General features: G+C 39.7%; 1 protein-coding gene across 4 annotated transcripts in view; it reads left to right on the top strand.

Annotated features, from left to right (window-relative positions):
* The window catches only part of KIAA2012 (KIAA2012 ortholog), a 971,910-nt gene that overhangs the window by 798,147 nt on the left and 153,415 nt on the right, over window positions 1–20,348 (top strand). For all 4 annotated transcript variants that reach the window (XM_044075102.1, XM_044075103.1, XM_044075104.1 and 1 more), the window contains one exon: window positions 6,918–7,237. In XM_044075102.1, the coding sequence (XP_043931037.1) occupies window positions 6,918–7,237 (320 nt within the window). The remainder of the gene's footprint in view (window positions 1–6,917; window positions 7,238–20,348) is intronic.

The following is a 20,348-nucleotide window of genomic DNA, read 5'->3' as shown; positions in this document are numbered from 1 at the left end:
ACAATCATTACTGATGACTATACTTACAATGCTGATGTCAGTAATGCTCTGGCTTGATGATGTGATGCCTGGTGAAAGTAGAAAATGGAATTTAAAGAAGACACTCAGCATTCCGTGGTACCCTGTTATTTTCATTTTGAAAATATTTTGCTGCAAATACTGGATAGTTGTGACATATGGCATTACGTAGCACAATATCAATCAGCCTAGCAGAACAAAGCAGAAATCAGACAATCAGTGAACTTGCATAAGAAAGGCCAACAGCAGAAACAGCCAAGATAGATGCTTTTTGTCTCACCAGGAACAAACAGCTCACAGCTCTAACTCAAGTTATCAACAAGGAAATAGGAGACCTCCAGACACTGGATCCACCCCAGTTTGCTTTTGTCAATGGAATGTCATGCTTACTGAATCTGGTGGACTTCTTTGAAATAGTCATTAAGGCAATGGGTGGGGGAGAAAATGGTGCATACTGACTACCTAGATCTGGCTAAAGCATTTGATACAATACCCCACTCGCGCATTGTCAACAAATTTGCAGAACTAGGTATAAACCCATTTAGATGGATAGCTAGCTGGCTCACTGGAAGGACATAGGAGGTTAGAATCGGGGATGCCACTTCCACAAAGAGGCCGGTCACCAGTGGAGTCCCCCAGGGCTCTATGCTACGCTCACTGCTCTTTGGTATCTACTTCTCAGATTTCAAAGCCAGTGTCAGAGGCCTCTGGTTAACCAAGTTCACAGATGATTGCAAACTGGGAGCAGTCATTGAATCCTCCAAAGATAAGAAGACCTTTGAGGAAGGTCTAACACAGACAAACGCTTGGTGCCAAAGCTATAACTTAAAACTCAATACTAAGAAAAGAATTATAGTACCTTTTGAGAAGTCAGCCACTCCCAGTAACTAAGTCATCAATAAAACACCCCTAAAAGTTGACATGCTCAAAGTGAAGACACTTGTAGTGTTTTCCTTTCCTTCCAAGTGAACATAGCCAATGAAAGGAGGTCTCTCATTGGCTTGATAGATAGGTCACTCGGTTGCACTCTATTCCTGTGAGAACAGTTGTGGTCTTAATTGAAAAAGTCCTCATTCCACACAATGATTGATGGCACCACTTCAACCACTCTCCTCTCACCCTTACATAGGAACAAATGGGTTGTAGGGCTCTTGTCTTGGGGGAACGATTGGACTTACTGGGTGAGCAGAGGGAAGGTTGGATCAAACTCAAAAAAGTCACAACCTATATATTAACTATATTCCATGGTGCAGCATACTCAAGTATTTTTACAGCATTATTTATAACAACTGCAATGCTGAAGTTTAAACTACAACAGAATACCTTTTTAATTCATCCTCATGCAAATTATTATTGTGCTTAAGTATAGTAGAAGAAAAAGCTACCAAATAGGGCCAAATATATCAGGGTTTATGTTCTATATGTCAACTTATATCAGGTAGTAGGGCAATGTGACATTTGCATACAAAGATCAGTCTAACAGCCCAAAACTAATCTGCTTCTAGAAGGACAATCAATACAGCTGAAATAATGTTACTGAAACACTCCTTTGAGAGCACATATATACCGCTAATCACAACTTAACCTTAATCTGTGAACTAATAGCATCTCTAATTAATCAGAACAGCAAACTTGAAAAAAGCATTGGTAAAAACATGTGATTCCTCCTGCTGTTCTGTGTACATCCATTATCAACTTCATTGTATATGTTTTCCTAGCTAGCATTCACACCAGCTCTTCCATTTTCTGCATTCCTACAGCTCACTCTCCTATTAATAAGGCATCCAGTGTAAATTATCTACTATCAAGGGTTATTTCACATTGTACCTTACATACTGCCACAGGCTCATTTCTTATTGTACCTTATGTACTGTCACAAGCTCATTTCCTGTTGTACCTTATGTACTGTCACAGGCTCATTTCTTAGGTTCATAGGTTGTTACTAGGCTATCGGCCCTAGGGCCTATACAAGCCTAGCCATAACAATTCCCTGGATATTTCTTCCCACAATATTTACTTCCCTGGACCCCTGTCTAGCAGGGGGACTAACATGATCCCCGGGGTGAATTTCCTATCTCCCATCCAATCATCAAGGTTCCTTTTGAAAAGGGCCAAGGAGGCACTCTGCTTGACATGTATGGGCAGTCTATTCCAGAGTATGGGGAGTCTCAGAATCAGGAACCTATCCCTCCAGCATGTTTTGTTCATTGTGATGACAAGGTTTAGATCCTTGGAGCGTGTGGCTCTGAGGGATTGGGATTTCTTTAAGTGGAGCATGTCCAACAGCTCAGAGTTTGACATGGCCTTGTATGTTAAGCAGAGATCACCTCTGAGTAAACGATATGCCACAGAGTATAGCTGGAGGTTTTTTAGACGGTCAACATATGGCATCTGCTTTAGGCCTGTGATTCTTTTAGTGAGGTATTTCTGCGGCCTTTTCAGCTGTTGCAGATGTCTTGTGAGGTACATAACAAATGGGGCGTTATACTCTATAATCGGTCTAATGAGGGATGAGTACAGTGGGACAATGACCTTCTTTTTTCTGAATGAAAAGCCCTTACTGATGAGGTGTGCCACATAGAAGGATTTCCTGACTGTTGTGGCGATGTGATTATCGAAGGTGAGACCACTGTCCACCTGTGTCCCTAAGTCTCTCATCACACTTTCGATGTTTAGTGTACTGCCACCTATGTGATAATTCATGGATACATGTTTTTTTCCAAAGGGGATAACTATACATTTCTTGGCATTAAGCTTGAGCCCATGGCTCTGGCACCAGGCATCTGTTTCTGTAAGGCCCTTTTGTAGAATATCCACATAATTTGGGGATTCAATAATGGCTCCCAGTTTGCAGTCATCTGCGAACTTTGTTAGCCAGAGTCCCTTAGTGTTGGCCTGTACTTCAGAGAAGTAGATGCCAAACAAGAGTGGTCCCAGGACTGAACCCTTGTACTCACAGGTTCATTTCCTGTCACCAGATCATTTCTTGTCGTACCTTACATACTGTCACAGGCTCATTTTCTGTTGTACCTTATGAATTGTCACACCTTGTTTCCTGTTGTCCCTTAAGTATTATCACAGACTTATTTCCTGTTATACCTTAAGTACTATCACAGGATCATTTCCTATTGTACCTTACGTTCTGTCACTTGCTCATTTCCTGTTGTACCTTACATACTATCACAGGATCATTTCCTTTTTGTCCCTTATGTACTTCACAGGTTCATTTCCTGTTGTGTTTTATATACTGTCACAGGATCGTTTCCTGTTGTACCTTATGTTCTGTCATGGGATTATTTCCAGTTGTACCTTACATACTATCACAAGATCATTTCCTTTTTATCCCTTATGTACTTCACAGGTTCATTTCCTGTTGTGTTTTATACTGTCACAGGATTGTTTCCTGTTGTACCTTATGCTCTGTCATGGGACTATTTCCAGTTGTACCTTACATACTATCACAAGATCATTTCCTGTTGTACCTTACATACTGTCACAGGATCATTTCTTGTTGTACCTTACTTTCTGTTACAGGATCATTTACTCTTGTACATTATGTGCTGTCACAGGCTGACTTCCTATTGTGCCGTTTGTGCTTTTGCAGAAGCACTCCCTGCTCCTCACCACTACAGTGTATATGGACATGTAGTCCAAATGCATGCCTGAGCCACTGCCCTACAGTGCAATCAATATGACAAAATTCATATTATCATTTGTGAGGCAAACACAAGGGAGTTCTATAAAATGATGCAAAAGAAGGATTTACAAGAAAAGTGCATCTACTAGGTAAGAAAAATTGCAGGCAATGCAATAAATGTTTTCTATCACCTTTCAATGTGTATATCTTTTTTTTCTAGTTCAGCTTAGCAGAGTTTAATTTATTGGCTCTGATCATCTGTTCATAGATTCATATATTCATAGGTGTGTACTAAGCTAATGATCACAAGGGCCTGTTTAAGCCTAACCATGCATCTCAAATCTCTGACAAGTTATGTTCCCCTTGATAAGAGTAAGCAGGGGCTTGGGAGGTGAAACATTTACAAGCAGGGCACTGGAAGATTAACTATTTACAGGCTGTCTGTGTCCCTTAGAGACATAGTGTCAAGCCAGGGACAAATTTCCTGTTCCCCATCCAATTGTCCACATTACACTTGCATTAGGGTAGGGAGAAACTCTGTTTCAAATGAATGGGGAGCCTGTTCCAGAGAAGGGGTAGTCTCTGGGATACATACCTGTCTCTCCAGCAGGTCCTTTTTATAGCACAAGCAAGATTCAAGTCTTTAGAGTGGGTAATGATGCTGCTGTTTGTTTTGGGGATACACAGGAAGTTCATCAGAGTGGGGTTTGACACAATGCCTTGTATGCCAGGCATACATCCCCCCATTACAGTCTGCAGGAGACAGAATACAGAGATAGAGCCTTGAGACGGTCTGCATGGGACAGTTTACTTACGCCATGTATTCTTACAGAGATAGAGCCTTGAGACGGTCTGCATGGGACAGTTTACTTACGCCATGTATTCTTACAGAGATAGAGCCTTGAGACGGTCTGCATGGGACAGTTTACTTACGCCATGTATTCTTACAGAGATAGAGCCTTGAGACGGTCTGCATGGGACAGTTTACTTACGCCATGTATTCTTACAGAGATAGAGCCTTGAGACGGTCTGCATGGGACATTTTAATTACGCCATGTATTCTTACAGAGATAGAGCCTTGAGACGGTCTGCATGGGACATTTTAATTACGCCATGTATTCTTACAGAGATAGAGCCTTGAGACGGTCTGCATGGGACATTTTAATTACGCCATGTATTCTTACAGAGATAGAGCCTTGAGACGGTCTGCATGGGACAGTTTACTTACGCCATGTATTCTTACAGAGATAGAGCCTTGAGACGGTCTGCATGGGACAGTTTACTTACGCCATGTATTCTTACAGAGATAGAGCCTTGAGACGGTCTGCATGGGACAGTTTACTTACGCCATGTATTCTTACAGAGATAGAGCCTTGAGACGGTCTGCATGGGACATTTTACTTACGCCATGTATTCTTACAGAGATAGAGCCTTGAGACGGTCTGCATGGGACAGTTTACTTACGCCATGTATTCTTTTACTGAGGAATTTCTGTGGACATACCAGTTGTTGGACATGCCTAGTTACATAGGTACATACCAAATGGAGCACTGTATTCAATGACAGGTCTGATGAATCCTGAATAAAGTGGAACAATGACTTCTTTGGACCTAGATGCCATACCTTTGTTTATAAGTTGCACAACATAGAATGATTTCCTCACTACTGTAGACACGTGATGGTCAAAGGCTAGATTCTATTATGCATTTCTTGGCATTTAGTTTTAGTCCATGGCTCTGGCACCAGTTGTTTATCTGTGCCAGCCCTTCCTGGAGAACATTTGAGCCAGTGAGCGATTCAATGACAGCTCCTAATTTGCAATCATCTATAAATTTAGTCATCCAGAGGCCATTGATGTTGACCTTGACTTCAGAGAAGTAAATGACAAAAAGATGCAGTCCCAGGATCAATCCCTAAGGGATTCCTGGCCTCTTTGTGTAGGTGGATTCCCCAATTCTAACTTCCTGGGTCCTGTCTGTCACCCATCTGGCTATCCACCGGATTTGTACCTAACCTCTTAAGTTTGTCAACATTGCCCAAGTGAGGGATTGTGTCAGATACCTTTGCCAGGTCAAGGTAGGCAGTGTGAACCATTTTGCCTTCATCCACTGCTTTGGTGACCTTCTTAAAGAAGTCCACCAGGCTGAGTAAGCATGGTCTGCCCTTGATAAAACCAAATTCGCTTGGGAGCAGTGTCTGGAGGTTTTCTGTGTCATTATTGATAATTTCCATGATAACTCTCTCCATGGCATTGCATATTAGACTAGTGAGACTTATGGGTCTGTAGTTTCCAGGGTCTGTAAATGGCCCACATTTGCGCAGAGGGATGACTATTGCTGTTCTCCATTCATAAGGCACAAATCCTGTTTGGAGGCTACAGTTAAATAGCAATTCCAAAGGGTCTGATAGATCATGCTGTTTAGAAAGCATCCTGGGATATTGTCTGTGCCCACTGATGTAGTGTTCTTGGCTTTAGAAAGAGCATTAAGGACCTGTTTCCTAGTGCTAGCAGGGGGAGTTATATTTGATGGTATTCCCTGAGGGAAGATTGATGGGGAGAGAGGGATAAAGTTCCAGCTGAATTTGTCAGCCACTAGGTTTGCTATATCTTCTGGCTGAGTATAGGTGGCTCCATTACAATGAGCTCCGCACACAATTGTGTATTGTATTTGAGGTAGCAGACATAGCTAAGGAATGCCTTGTGGTTGTCTTTGGCCTGGGTGGCCAAATTTACCTCAAATTTGGCTTTGGTAGACTTTATTTCTGCTCTGAAATGTTTGTTTAGTTTGATGACAGTGTTTTTATCCTGCTGGGTGCTACAACTCCTAATTTTTGCCACAATTTTCTTCCTTCTGTTATACAGCCTATTAGACAGTAAGTCCTTCAAAAAGTGGCTGGTAGCCATTTTGCATAGATGTCTAATCTTAATTAATCAATTCTTCAAATATATTTGCATGCACATATATGAACACACACACACACACACACACACACACATTTTATATATATATATATATATATATATATATATATATATATGTGTGTGTGTGTGTGTGTGTGTGTGTGTGTATGTATGTATATATATATATATATGTGTGTGTGTGTGTGTGTGTGTGTGTGTGTGTTTCAATGTATATGGATAGATATACTCAATTGCCTGCTGCATACAGCAAAGCCTATTAGACCTATATTTTGTTCAGTGTGCTTCAGACTTTTAAAGGAGCAGGAAACATTTTAATATGCAATTTTAATGTGTTTTTAGGTCAACCTCGAGAAAAGAGACAAGAAGTAAAAGCACCTTCTGGTCCAAGAAAGGAATCCCCTAAAGTGCCTCAAAAAGAAGATAAGCCAGAACCTGAAAATGAAGTACAGGATGAACAGATGTTTGAAGGGGTAACCCAAAGTGATTTAGAAGATGTTATCTTAATAGAGGTAGAGAATGTTTCTGAGAGAGATTCTGCATCTGTGGTCCCTTCTGAGTCATATCAGCTTCAAGCTGCGGACAGAACTATATCTAATCCATCTGTGGCATTCACAGTTACTTCAGAACCAGAAAGTGCCAAAACAACTGAGGCAACAGAGGTGAGTGAAGTATATTTACTATATTTACATATATTATGATGAAGTCCACTTTAGGACGAAAACGCAGGTAACCAAAAGCGTTCATTTTGTTTATTTCCATGTGATTGTGTGGAGACGTAAATAAATTTTGAACAGTCAGCATCAACTCTCCTTTTTGATTTTTTCTTCTTTCTTTTGGATTTTGGAAGTATATTTATTACTATAGCAGTCAGTGAACTAAAATGTTCTTTTCTAACAGATAGCCACTGAATATCAACAAGTTTTTATTAATTATATCGCTGGTGTATTTATGTATGAAGAAAGACTGAAGGTGTACACAGTAAATATATATAAAGAGAATAAAGAGGGGTACAATGAAATCAGGAAAGAATATGTATGCAAAGCAGATAATAAAAATAATTAAAATAAGTAACCAAGAACTTCCTGGCTTCGCAGTGAAGGCTGCAATAAATAAGCCATTATGCATCAGAATTCACTGAGGATTTAGGGTGTTAAACTCAGGTGTGACTTTATTAAGGCCCTGATATACTTCAAAGCTGTAAACAGTTAGTTTAGTAATAGTAGTAGTATATAGTTAAGTAATCCTGATAGTAGGCAGGATACAGTTCTAACAAAGAAGCATGGTTCTAACCATCTGTATGTCAGCAACACTGCATAGTACCTTACTGAAGATGAAAACTATAGATAACCACATGTGGACAATGCAATGTCACTGCAAAGAAGTGGCCAGAAGAAGAAGAAGATGAGCAGTTATAAACAACTCTATATATTATATAAATTAAAAAAGATGTTGCTCAAGTACAGGGTGTCACAGAGAATGCACTAGAGTGTAAGGCATTAGATGTTGGGCTGCAAATGTGGAGATTGTGGGTTTAAATCCTATCACTTCTCACTGCTTACTCTGTGACCCTGACCAAGTCACTGTGGCCCTGCAATTTTTCCTAAATTAGAGCTTCTTTTTAAATAATAAACATTGAAAACAACGTTGGAGTGCCTGTAAATGAGCTGACCGATCGCAGAACCAGCACTTCATAGTTTCATAAGACAAGAGGTCTTATCAAATCTCATAGAGCTTTGGCTGGGTAGTGCAAGGTATTAGTGACTCTACAGGTAGTACAATCAACTTTTATACTGGAACAGCAAAATGGCTGCTGTTTCTGTTGACAAATCAGATGACTGGATTAATTTTTCAGTACTTACACTGCAGTGCATCATGGGAATGAGACATCCTTTTGATGAAATGTTAAACCAAGGTCCAATCTTCCTGTGTTGCTAGTAGTTAATTTGGATGTAAAATATCCCACAGTATTTATTGAAAAGAGTAGAGGTACTTTATTTACAAGAGCTTATTTGTATCGCTGAATTACAAATATATATGCAGCATTCAAAATAATAAGCACAGAGATAAATACATATAAATAAATGCATTTGAACACATATAACCCGCACAACTTTTTTCCCCTGCCAAAACATTATATTTTCAATACATCATTCATTTCTCATGTCTTATCATACAGTAATTCTCTTCAAAAAGAGTTGGAGGAATTTCCCCAAGTGCACTGACCAAATTACCCCTAGTCAACATGAAAACCATCTCAGGCTGGGGTCTTCTCTTAAAAGAGAATATAGACTTAGTGGCACTAAGTGGCACTATCAAGTCAACAAAACATTAAATAAATACATCAGGCTATCTGTCATGTCTGTCTAGAGTTCAGTGTGGCCCTTTGACACTGTGTCTGGTAGGGTACTAGTAATGAAATCTAGTGTCACAGTGACTGAGGAAAAGGATAATAAGTTATATGTTAAACTTGTAAAGTAACCAGGAATAAAAGATGCTGATAAATACAAGTAAAATGTACACAGAACATGCATAATGATCTGTCTCAAGGGCTACAGAAAATCATGTCCTTCTGTGTCTTTATAAGGGAAAGGCAAATTTAGTCTTTGCAAGTGACACAAAAGACACCCTACTGTAATTCTAAGATCTACAGTTATGAGCCCTGGAATTACAAAAACAGCAAAATAAAAGGACAATGCTGAAAATCAAAAATTGCTGTTGTATTTTTAAAGTTGCCATGATCCCCATCCCCAATGAGGGGGCTTGAGGTGGCCACACTCCCACACTCCAGTGTGTATATGCTAACTCTGAGATCACCATACCTCTGAGAAAATGGCATAGACCCAAACACAGTGATTTTGAACTTACCATATGCAAGTCCAATATTTGCACATTCAGTCTTTCTGTTCTGAGACTCATACTTTTAAGTATGAAAATTCAAACTGGTTACAATACAAAGTCTTAATGATGGGATAGATATGCAAGCAAGTACTAACAACACAGAGTGATGTAGGAGGTTAGAGAACTGGTTAGCTAGCATGGCAACTGAATTTCAGTGTCAAAAAAACTAAAATAATCCTGCAGTTTGAGCAGGGCCACTAGGACAATGTGCATTAGATTTGAGGTGCACACATAAATGACCTGGGGACACTCATATCTGACTAATGTAATTGTACATGTCAGAGTGACAAGGCAGCCTTCATGGACAGTGGATCTAGTCTGCAGAAGCTAAGCAAAAAGTACTCTTATAATGTGCACTAGTTAGATTTAATATCTTCTACAATGCCTGACGCAAGAAAATAGATCTCTGCAAAAAAATAAAATAGTGAAAGTTGTTATATCCAGAGAGTGATGTAAAGAAACCATATGGCCAAAGCTACAAGTAGCTCAAAAAAGAATTACAGAATATATAGATTACCCTGTGGAGAAAACAACAAAAGTAATTTGCAGGAAGTGACCTTCTCTTACATTGGAAGATAATGAGCATTAAAATATATTAGCATGAAATGAGGTTGACAGTGGAAATTTTAAGACAAATGTGAAGAATCACTTTCTCAGAGAAGGGTAGTGGATAGTTTGAAGAGTCTACATGAAGCAATTGTAAAGTGAACAGTGTGTTTTAATACCTGACATATCTTGTATTTTAATTCTGTGAACAGCATAGAAACCACAAGTCATGCAAGTTTTATAATCCTGTAGTACAAGATATTTCATGTACCACACAAACCAGACAAGAATCCACATGTTCCATTTAGCAATTTTTGTCTATCTTTTTAATGGCATAGCAGTGTTCCCCATCAGATATATATATATATATATATATATATATATATATATATATATATATATATATATATATATATATATATATATATGTATATATATGTATATATATATATATATATATATATATATATATATATATATATATATATACAGACACACACACACACATTCACATACACATTATATATATATATATATATATATATATATATATATATATATATATATATATATATATATATAGGTTTACTATTAAAATCTCGAAAGTTAAAAAAAACAGGTACTTATGAGTGAAGTGTTTCACCAAAAGTGCCATCACCTAATGGCCCTAATGTCGAAAAGCAGCTGTTACTGCCGAAAATGTCAGCAATCCCACCCTTCCCGTAACTCCCTAACTAGGAAACCTACCATCCTGTTTATAAAGGGGGGCAAGCCCCCCTGCAGTGCCCCCCACACCCCCTCTAACTATACATTCCAACTCCAAGATCGCACTACAGTGAAGAAAGGGATGTATTTCCCTTACCGCACTGTACCATGATCCCTGTACATAATCGAACGTTATATTTGCGAATGCACAGACCATTCGCAAATATTCCTTTTGATTACGTGGCCGGCACACATATAAACTGTTCGAACATCTGTAGTTTGAATAGTTCATAGGTGTGCAATGCTATGCCAACTTTATAGTAGTAAACCATATATATATATATATATATATATATATATGTATATATATATATATATATATATATATATATATATATATATATATATAAATACATGTACACTTTACACTCTTACACTTAAGGCAGCCAGTTTTGTATCACTCTCTGTATATAACAACTTTCACTATTTTAATTTTTTGCAGAGGTCCCAAAGGACCAATCACAATACAAGTAGATTGCCAGGTACCCAGTATTACTGCTGCACAGGTTAAAACAGCACTGTCCAAGGCCAAGAATACAGCTTCTATGGGACCTGGCAATATCCCTGGCTGTGTTCTACATGAACTACAGAGTGAAATGACACCTCACCTGTATGTCCTGTTCAGTCACAGCCTCACCTCAGGCTTTGTTCCTACTGAATGGCGCTCTGCTACAGTCATCCCTCTCCACAAAGGCGGAGTGACTACAGACCCCGGGAATTATCACCCGATTAGCTTATCGAGTCTGATATGCAAACCTATGGAATGCATCATATGCACTTAATAAACAAGGATATAGGGAATCTCCAAATTCTGTATCCTACACAGTTTGGTTTTGTGAAGGGTAGACCATGCCTGCTCAACTTGGTCGACTTCTTTCATTCAGTCACCAGAGCTGTGGATGAAGGCAAGGTGGTTCATACAGCCTACCTTGATCTGGCCAAGGCCTTTGATACCATTCCCCACTCAGGAATCATAGAAAAACTCACTAAGCAAGGCATAAATCCCTATATCACTAGGTGGGTTGCAAACTGGCTCACAGATAGAACCCACAGTGCGAAAGTAGCTGACTCCAAGTCAGACTGCCGAACAGTCACGAGTGGAGTCCCAAAGGGTTAGGTCCTGGGTCCTCTCCTGTTTGGTAGCTACTTCTCTGAAGTCCAGACCAACACAAAGGGACTCTGGCTGACAAAGTTTGTAGACGATTGCAAGTTGGGAGCTATTATTAACTCCCCAAGTGATGTTGACATCCTACAGAAAGGCCTCAATGACACCGACTGGTGTCAGAACCATTGCCTTAAGCTCAATGCCAAAAAATGTCATCATCCCCCTTGGGAAAAAACCCGGTACCCTTGAATTACCACATTTATGGTAGTCCACTGAACACAGAAGGTGTTATAAGAGATCTGGAAACACAAGTTGACAGCAACCTCTCTTTTGACCACCACATTGCCACTGTGGTCAGAAAGTTCTTCTATGTGGCACATCTCATTACTAAGGGTTTTGCATCAAGGAAGAAAGAGGTCATTGTCTCCCTCTACTCTTCCCTCATTAGGCCAGTCATCGAGTACAATGCTCCATTTGGCATGTACCTCACTAGACACCTGCAACAACTGGAGAGGCCGCAGAAGTACCTCACAAAGAGGATCCTAGGCCTTAAACATTTGTCCTATATGGACAGACTCAAAAAACTCCAACTATTCTCTGTCTCATATCGCCTACTTAGAGGCGATCTCTGCTTGCCTTACAAAGCCATGTCGGACCCAGCTCTGTTAGAAATGCTACATCTAAAGAAATCACAATCCCTATACACCACACATTCCAGAGACCTCAACCTCATTACCACAATCAACAAAACATGCTGGAGGGACGGGCTCATAACCCAGAGACTGCCCATGCTATGGAATAGACTTCCCATACGTGTCAAACAAAGCACCTCACTGGCCCTCTTCAAGATAAATCTTGATGAGTGGATGGGAAATAGAAAATTCACCCTGAGGATCACTCCAGTGGATTTACTCAACAGAGACACTAGGAACTTAGGTCAGGTAGCACAATGCCAGGGTAATCCCATGGACTAGGCTTGTAAAGGCTCCAGGGCCATTAGCCTAGTACATACCTTTAAACCTATGAACCTATAAGCAGTAACTTATTTCATACTCTAGCAGACTTAATATACGATAGTCCACTTTTTAACCTATAGTATGAACAGCCTACACTTAAAAAAAGACAAAAGTGAATTATTTCTAGTTTCCAAGCTAGGATGATGAACTGACAAGTTAAACCTGGCACCATACACCTTATCATTAACAGCCTCACAGATGTCTGTAAGGTTGCCCCTCATTAATCAACACTTGACAGAGAATAAATGTAACATGTTTAACAGCTATACATACTCAAAGTTGCCCAAGGTTTACAAACAACCTACTTAACTGACCATTGTATGTGTTCAGGTTTGTATAAGCTTGTTATAGAAAACATGAAGAACAAGAGTCCATGTTCAGTAATATGACTTATTAGTGATTTACAAAGAGTAAATTAAACTTCAGATGATCTTGAGGAAATTGATCTTCATAGCAAGAATAAAATGTAAGCATTCCAGCTTATTATCTGTACATAACCATCAAGAGAAAGATCTTAAGAAATAGTAATTTCCAGAGCCTTATAATGGTCTGTTGCGTTAATAAATTCTGTTTCAAGAGCATAGAATAAACCTCTACTATGATACCCAGTGTGCATCACTGAACATTTATGAATGTTAAATTCCATGTTGTGCTTATTAGCACAGGCCACCAGACCATCTAAATAGGTCTAGAGAACCCATTGATCATTTAAGCTATGTACAGGGTATGCTGCTTTAAATCATCAGCTATTCTTGAGCACCACAATTGAGCAGATGCAGTCATGAAAATAATTAAATAAACGTTGGCCCAAGACTGGACCACAAGGGATGTCTCAAGTAATTGTACTTAATCCAGTGAATACTGTAGGATTTATGGGTGTAGCCCAAAGTTTGTCAGCAATAGTGTGGTGAGGCACAGGAAGGAGAAGGGAGAAGCTTTTTATGGTCCGAGATTACAGTATCCACTAGAAAGCCATTATCAGCAGCATCAAAGACATTTACCAAAAAAAAACAGATCTAGTTAGCAGTACATGGCCTATGACCTATAATCTATGGGCTCATACATGTAGTGATTAATAATCTCAGTAATACTTACTGTAATCAATAAAATCCTCTCTATAACCCTACTTACTAAGCTTGATAAGCTCAGTGTGCAATATATTAAAGGGTGGCATCTATCCACATGTTTAAAGGCAGGAACAGCAATGGCTGATTTCAATGAATCTGGAATATACCAAGTTGGTAAAGAGCAATTAAACAGCATATTTAACATTGGAGTAATTTCAGTCTTAATATTGTTTAATAGCATCTCGTGAATACAATCTGGGAAAGCAGCTATATCCAATTTAACATCTAAAGCTTCCCTGATAATCTCATAAACAGTATTTGAGTATAATCTCTTGTGACATATTATTTGCTAGGCTGGGGAATTTTCTATATACTCTCTCCAATAATGCCTTTATGATCAAAGAAGTTATGAATCTTTGCATTCCACCATGGTGACTTATTTTTAGTTTATTAGTTACTGTTCTAAAAGAAACACAAGAGCCAATCTGATCCTTAAAATAAGTATAAAAATCAAACCAGAGATCATCAGGAGACGACAAACCATAATCACATACCATGTACCTATACATATACACATGCCGCTAAAGCCAGCCTTGTAATAATTTATGGACTTTTGTTGAAATTATTGTACTAACTGTAGAAATGGTTGACTATTTAAAGGACTACCAGTGTATAAGTGCCATGCTGTTTGACTGAGGGTGAACAATTATAACATCGAATACATCAGCCCCCCCCAGTAGCAACTGTGACGCCCATGCCCTGGCCCAGCAATCAAGGAGCCTCTATCCCCACCACTAACACCAGAGAGAGCATCTCATATATGAGGAAAGGATAACAAATACACACAGTAAAGTGCAATTTCCCTTAAGAGCACAAAGAGATCACAGTCAGTCCAGGGCTGGTCACTCCCTTGCTCCCCAGATCCTCAGTAAGAGTAAGACTGGCACAGCTATAGGTTCCAGATCTCAGCCTAGCTGGGCAAGCTAAAATCTCCAGCACCCTCTCTGTCCAACCAGTGCTTCGTGCCCCTGCCCAAGTAGCTGACACACACACACTTTGAGATAAGATGTTATACAACCACACAGACACTTCTGGGGAAGGCTGGCACAGGTTCTCCAGCTATGCCCCTTTTACCCAGACTATATGGTAGTACCACATGCCACCACCCAGCTAATATTTATCAGCTACTCAAAGGCCCTTAAAAGGGTGTCCAATTATTACTGTGTAATATTATTATCCATTTGGTAGATGTAACCTGGACAGTAAACTCTATAAATATGCAATGTACTCTAGAGCTTAAACTATCTCTACACAAACCAGCCACGGTTAAAAAGGTTTTAAAATATTTAATAAATAATTAAAACCACAAGACAATAGTTTCTACTACAAAGTCAGTGCTAATCAAGAGAATTCAGAGATCACACAGAAATGCTTGAATCAGTAGTACAGTTCTGATATCACAGAAAAACACTTAGTATAAACTTTCTAATTTCTAGCTCTCTAAAAGAAAACACAAGTCTAAGATAACTTACATAAGATGACAGGCAGAGCACTGATGAGTTGAATATCGACAATAATGCTTAATAATCTCTGGTTCTCACTGTTTAAATTGAAACTGCAATCCTGCTACATATTACATCATCTTTTTCACTTTCCTGGTGTTCCCAGGCTGACAGAAACTGCATTTACATTCTTTTACACTTAGAGCAATAAAGGACATTCCACATGTAAATTCTGGTCATTAACTTTAGCCTTAAAACAATAGGCAGGATGCTTACTCCAGACTCATCAACTCCAAATTCTAACTTCAAAGGAACAGACATAAAGTAATTTTAATTTCAAAGGGCCAACATGAAATGCTTGACTTAGCTTTCTTTACAGCAGAGGGCAATGTTGCCACATTGTTTTAAGTTCAACAAGCTGTGATTCACATTCATATTTGCAAATGATAGAATTATGTATAAAATTATATCTGGCTAGTCTGGCAGCCTTCACCCTTCTCTACCAATCTTCACAGCATCCTCAACCTTTTGGGAACAGAACAGAGTGAATATTCATCCATATACATACTAACAAATCACATCTGACTCTTATAGTAACATTATGAACGGCTGCCATAGTGTTTACTAGACAAATAAGGAATAAAAGTAGATTGCCAAACATTTCTTCAGCGTCACTCACGCACTCGTGTGTACCTAGGGTGAATTTAGAGTTGTCAATAAGCCTACCATGTGTCTTTGAGAGGTGGAAGGAAACCAGAGCTCCTAGACAAAACTCCACAAATGCTGGGGAGGACATGCAGACTCCTCACAGAAGGCACCCCAACTAACAACCAAAGCAGGGAACCTCTTTCTGTGAGGTGAGAATGCTAACCATTGCATAACTGTGCCATCCTGAGTGGATATACCTTTTAATAAAAGTACATCTCTGTATTGAGTTGAGGAGTACAATGTCTAGTTAAAATCTGGAGAATTTAAGGCATCCCTGAGGTCATTATATTTCTTGGAAACAATGATTTATTGAGTTCAAACTTATTACAGTCTCATTTCATCAAGATGATAAGTTTTAATAGGTGGTATCTTTGTATCTTTTCTCTTTTCCTTCAGGTTTTGCATTATGAAGTATTGTTGTATATTAGGAAATGTAGGGGTGCAACACTGTTATATGTTAGAGGATGTGGGGTGCAACCCCTCATCACTCCCATAACCAGATTTTGTTAAAAGGCAGAAAACACACAATAAAATTGTTTGGCCAGTGAGTTCAGCCCACAATAATTTCAAACTCAGTAATTCAGAAGGATACCCATATATTTTATATAAACAGTCACTGAGATGGCCAGTTTAACTACTGAAATTACTAGAAATGTTAGTAACTCTAAAAGACAAACATGGAGATGTATAATATCCACAAAACAGATGCTGAAGCCCTCAGATAGAACATGCAGAAATAACGACTTGACTATCACAGACATCTCACCTTCTTAAAGCTTATATAAATCAGTAACTCTAAAAAAATGATGATCAACAGACATTTAATAAGACATTTAAGAAGGTAAACCACTCTACATCTAAACTAGAACCATCAATTTTCTAGTACGTGTGCATTGAGGTTGCCTCTTGGTGCATGCAAATGTTACTTCAAAAAAACATAACATCCCACACCCCATGTTAATTATGTATACTTACTCTAGGGTTGCACAATTCCCTGGGAAAGGAAATAGTTCCCTACCTGGAGACTGTCAATCTCACACACCTGTCGACTATCTGTATAGTCAACCAAATGTGGTCAATTAAACAGATGTCAACCAAACTCCCTGTTGACCAAACCAATGGAACCTGTCTTTACAGCTCCCCACAGCAGCAAGAATGATGTGAGGTCCCAGGATGCCCTAATGATTCCTCTCAGCCCCAACCCTAGTGGACCAAGTTTAGGGTAGATTAAGAGGGGTAGGTCGACCCAATGTATGACAGGGGCAGTGAGATGAACTATTTATTGGCTGCATGCGAGGGGAAAAACAAATAATTAATGTGATCATTGTTGATTCTAAAATACCATCTTTGATGTCTCTGACCTCAGCCAAGAAGGGAGGGCACAATACCTTGATGTCGATTAGTTCAAAGGAGAAGGTTGCAAATTCCCCATAAGTTATAATCACCAATAAGCAACACTTGTGGCAGGTTTGAGGGTTGGCAGGATCTCCCACAGAATTTCCTATACGACATGGGTGAAAAATTTTTATTCACTGTTAACTGAAGTTGGAGTTTAAGTGGAACAATCACTAGCTAAGGCTAAAATAAGTCTAGCAGCTATACCTCTCAAGGTTCACCTTCTTCTTTGAGTTGAAATATCTGAAGAGAGAGAGAATCTTATTAATAATGAGAACATTTATTCTTTCTGGATAGAGAGCATACAGTTTGGCCCTATTATGAGTTTTATAGTTGGCCTTATAGTTCAAATAAAATAATATTCCCAGCCACGTTATTCTTAGTGTTCTCAGGTTAATAATCTGTTGCTCTGGAATAATACATTTCTGAGATTAGGCAATGAAGTCTATCAAATTAAAATTATTCCTTGGTGTATTAGACAACTGTAATTCATAGGTTCATAGGTTCATACTAGGCTATCTGCCCTAGGGCATTTATAAGCCTAGCCAGAGTGTGTTTGGCTTTCGCCACCCATTTTAAATGAATTTTGCTATGCCTTTTTTCGAGGTTAGTATACTGTGCCTCTGTCTAACAGTGACACAGAAGTGATACCCGGGGTAAACCTATGATCTCCCATCCACTCATCAAGATTCCTCTTGAAGAGAGTCAATAAGGGACTCTGCCTAACCTGGACTGGGATTTTATTCCAGAGTGAAGGGAGCCTCTGGGTTATGAATCTGTCCCTCCAGCATGTCCTATTTATTTCAGTGCTGAGGTTCAAGTCTCTCGAGCACGTAGCTCAATGGGAATTGGATTTTCTGAGGTGCAGCATGTCCATTAATTCCGGGTTGGACATGGCTTTATATGTCAGGCACAGATCACCTCTGAGCAGGTGGTATGCCACTGAGTAGAGCTGGAGTTTCTTTAACCGGGCAGCATATGGCATCTGTTTGAGCCCTTTGATCCTCTTGGTGAGGTACTTTTGGGGTCTTTCCAGTTGCTACAGGTGTCTGGTAAGGTACATCCCAAAAGGGGCATTGTACTCAATTATGGGCCTGATGAGGGATGAGTAAAGAGGCACGATGACCTCCCCTGATCTAGATGTGAATCCCTTCATGATTAGGTGGGCTATATAAAATGTTTTTCTAACCACTTTGGCCACGTGGTTTTCAAATGAGAGATTGCTATCAACTTGGGTCCCCAGGTCCCTAATTACTTCTTCCGTACTTAATGGATTACCACCTATGTGGTAATTTGTGGGCACTTTGTTTTTGCCAAAGAGGATGATTATACACTTTTTGGCATTTAGCTTGAGGCCATGGCTCTGGAACCAGTTGTCTGTTTCTATGAGGCCCTTTTGTAGGATGCTTGTGTTGGCTGGAGAGTCGATTATGGCACCTAGTTTGCAGTCATCTGTGAACTTGGTCAGTCACAGTCCTTCCGTGTTGGCCTGTACCTCCGAGAAATATATACCGAACAAGAGGGGTCCCAGGACTGAGCCTTGTGGGGCGCCACTTGTAACTGGTTTGGAGTCTGACATGGCTCCAGCAATTCTAACCATGTGGGTTCTGTCCTTGAGCCAGTTTGCAACCCATCTAGTGACATAGGGGTTTATATTTAAGCTGGTGAGCTTATCTATAATGCCCAAGTGGGGTATTGTATCGAAGGCTTTTGCGAGGTCCAGTTAGGCTGTGTGGACCACCTTCCCCTCGTCAATGGCCTTGGTGACTGTTTCAAAGAAATCGAACAGGTTTAAGAGGCAGGATATGCCCTTAACAAAGCCGAACTGGGTAGGATCCAGTGTCTGGAGGTCCTCAATATCTTTATTTATGAGGTCCATGATGATCCTTTCCATAGCTTTGCAGACCAAGCTAGTCAGGATTATGGGGCAATAGTTTCCAGGATCTGTTGAGGCACCACCTTTGTGGAGAGGGACCACTGTTGCTGTACACCACTCTTTGGGTACATATCCTGTAGTAAGGCTGAGATTGAACAGTAGTTTTATGTTTGGATTTAGCTCTTCTTGGAGTTCATGTAGGATGCAGCCCAGGACACCATCTGGTCCCATTGATGCTGTGTTTTTTGCTTTGGAGAGGGTGGCTCTTATCTGAGCATCTGAGATGTCAGCGAGGCGCACTCTGCTGGGATAGATATTTGCCCTTTTGGTGGGGGGGGGGGGTTGTCAGCTAGGATGTTGGTAATGTCTGTGGGTTCGGTGTATTTTTTGTCATTTTGGACTAATTCTGAGCATATCTGGGAATTCCCACCCAGGTTCCTAACATAACTAAAGAAAGCCTTGTGATTATCCTTAGTGTCCTGTGCAATTTTTCTCTCGAAGCTGGCCTTAGACGATTTTATGAGTGCTCATAGTTTCTTGCTAATACTGAACAGAGATGCCTTCCCTTTTTGGGATTTTGCTCTATCATGTAGTAGCTTCCTCCTTTTATTGTATAGTTTGTTTATGGCTTTGGAGGATTGGGTCTTGGTTTTATTTGGGATTGCATGATCCATGCATTCCTGAAGGTGTTCATAGAATGCGTTTATAAAGGATTCTGCGGTCTGGGCTGTATTTTCCACAGGCCCGGGGTCAGTTTTGAGGAGTGTGAAATTTGCTTTAGAGAAGTTTTTCACTGTGGTTGTCTGGGCAGGGGGTGGGGTCAGGATGTGAATATCCAGTGAGATTAGTTTATGGTCTGATCTTACCAGTGAGGGATACACTTCTGGTCTGG

Source organism: Protopterus annectens, chromosome 6.part0 (assembly GCF_019279795.1).
Source record: "Protopterus annectens isolate FY-2018-M chromosome 6.part0, PAN1.0, whole genome shotgun sequence".
NCBI classification, from domain to species: Eukaryota; Metazoa; Chordata; order Ceratodontiformes; family Protopteridae; genus Protopterus; species Protopterus annectens.
This window is presented reverse-complemented; position numbering and strand designations above follow the sequence as displayed.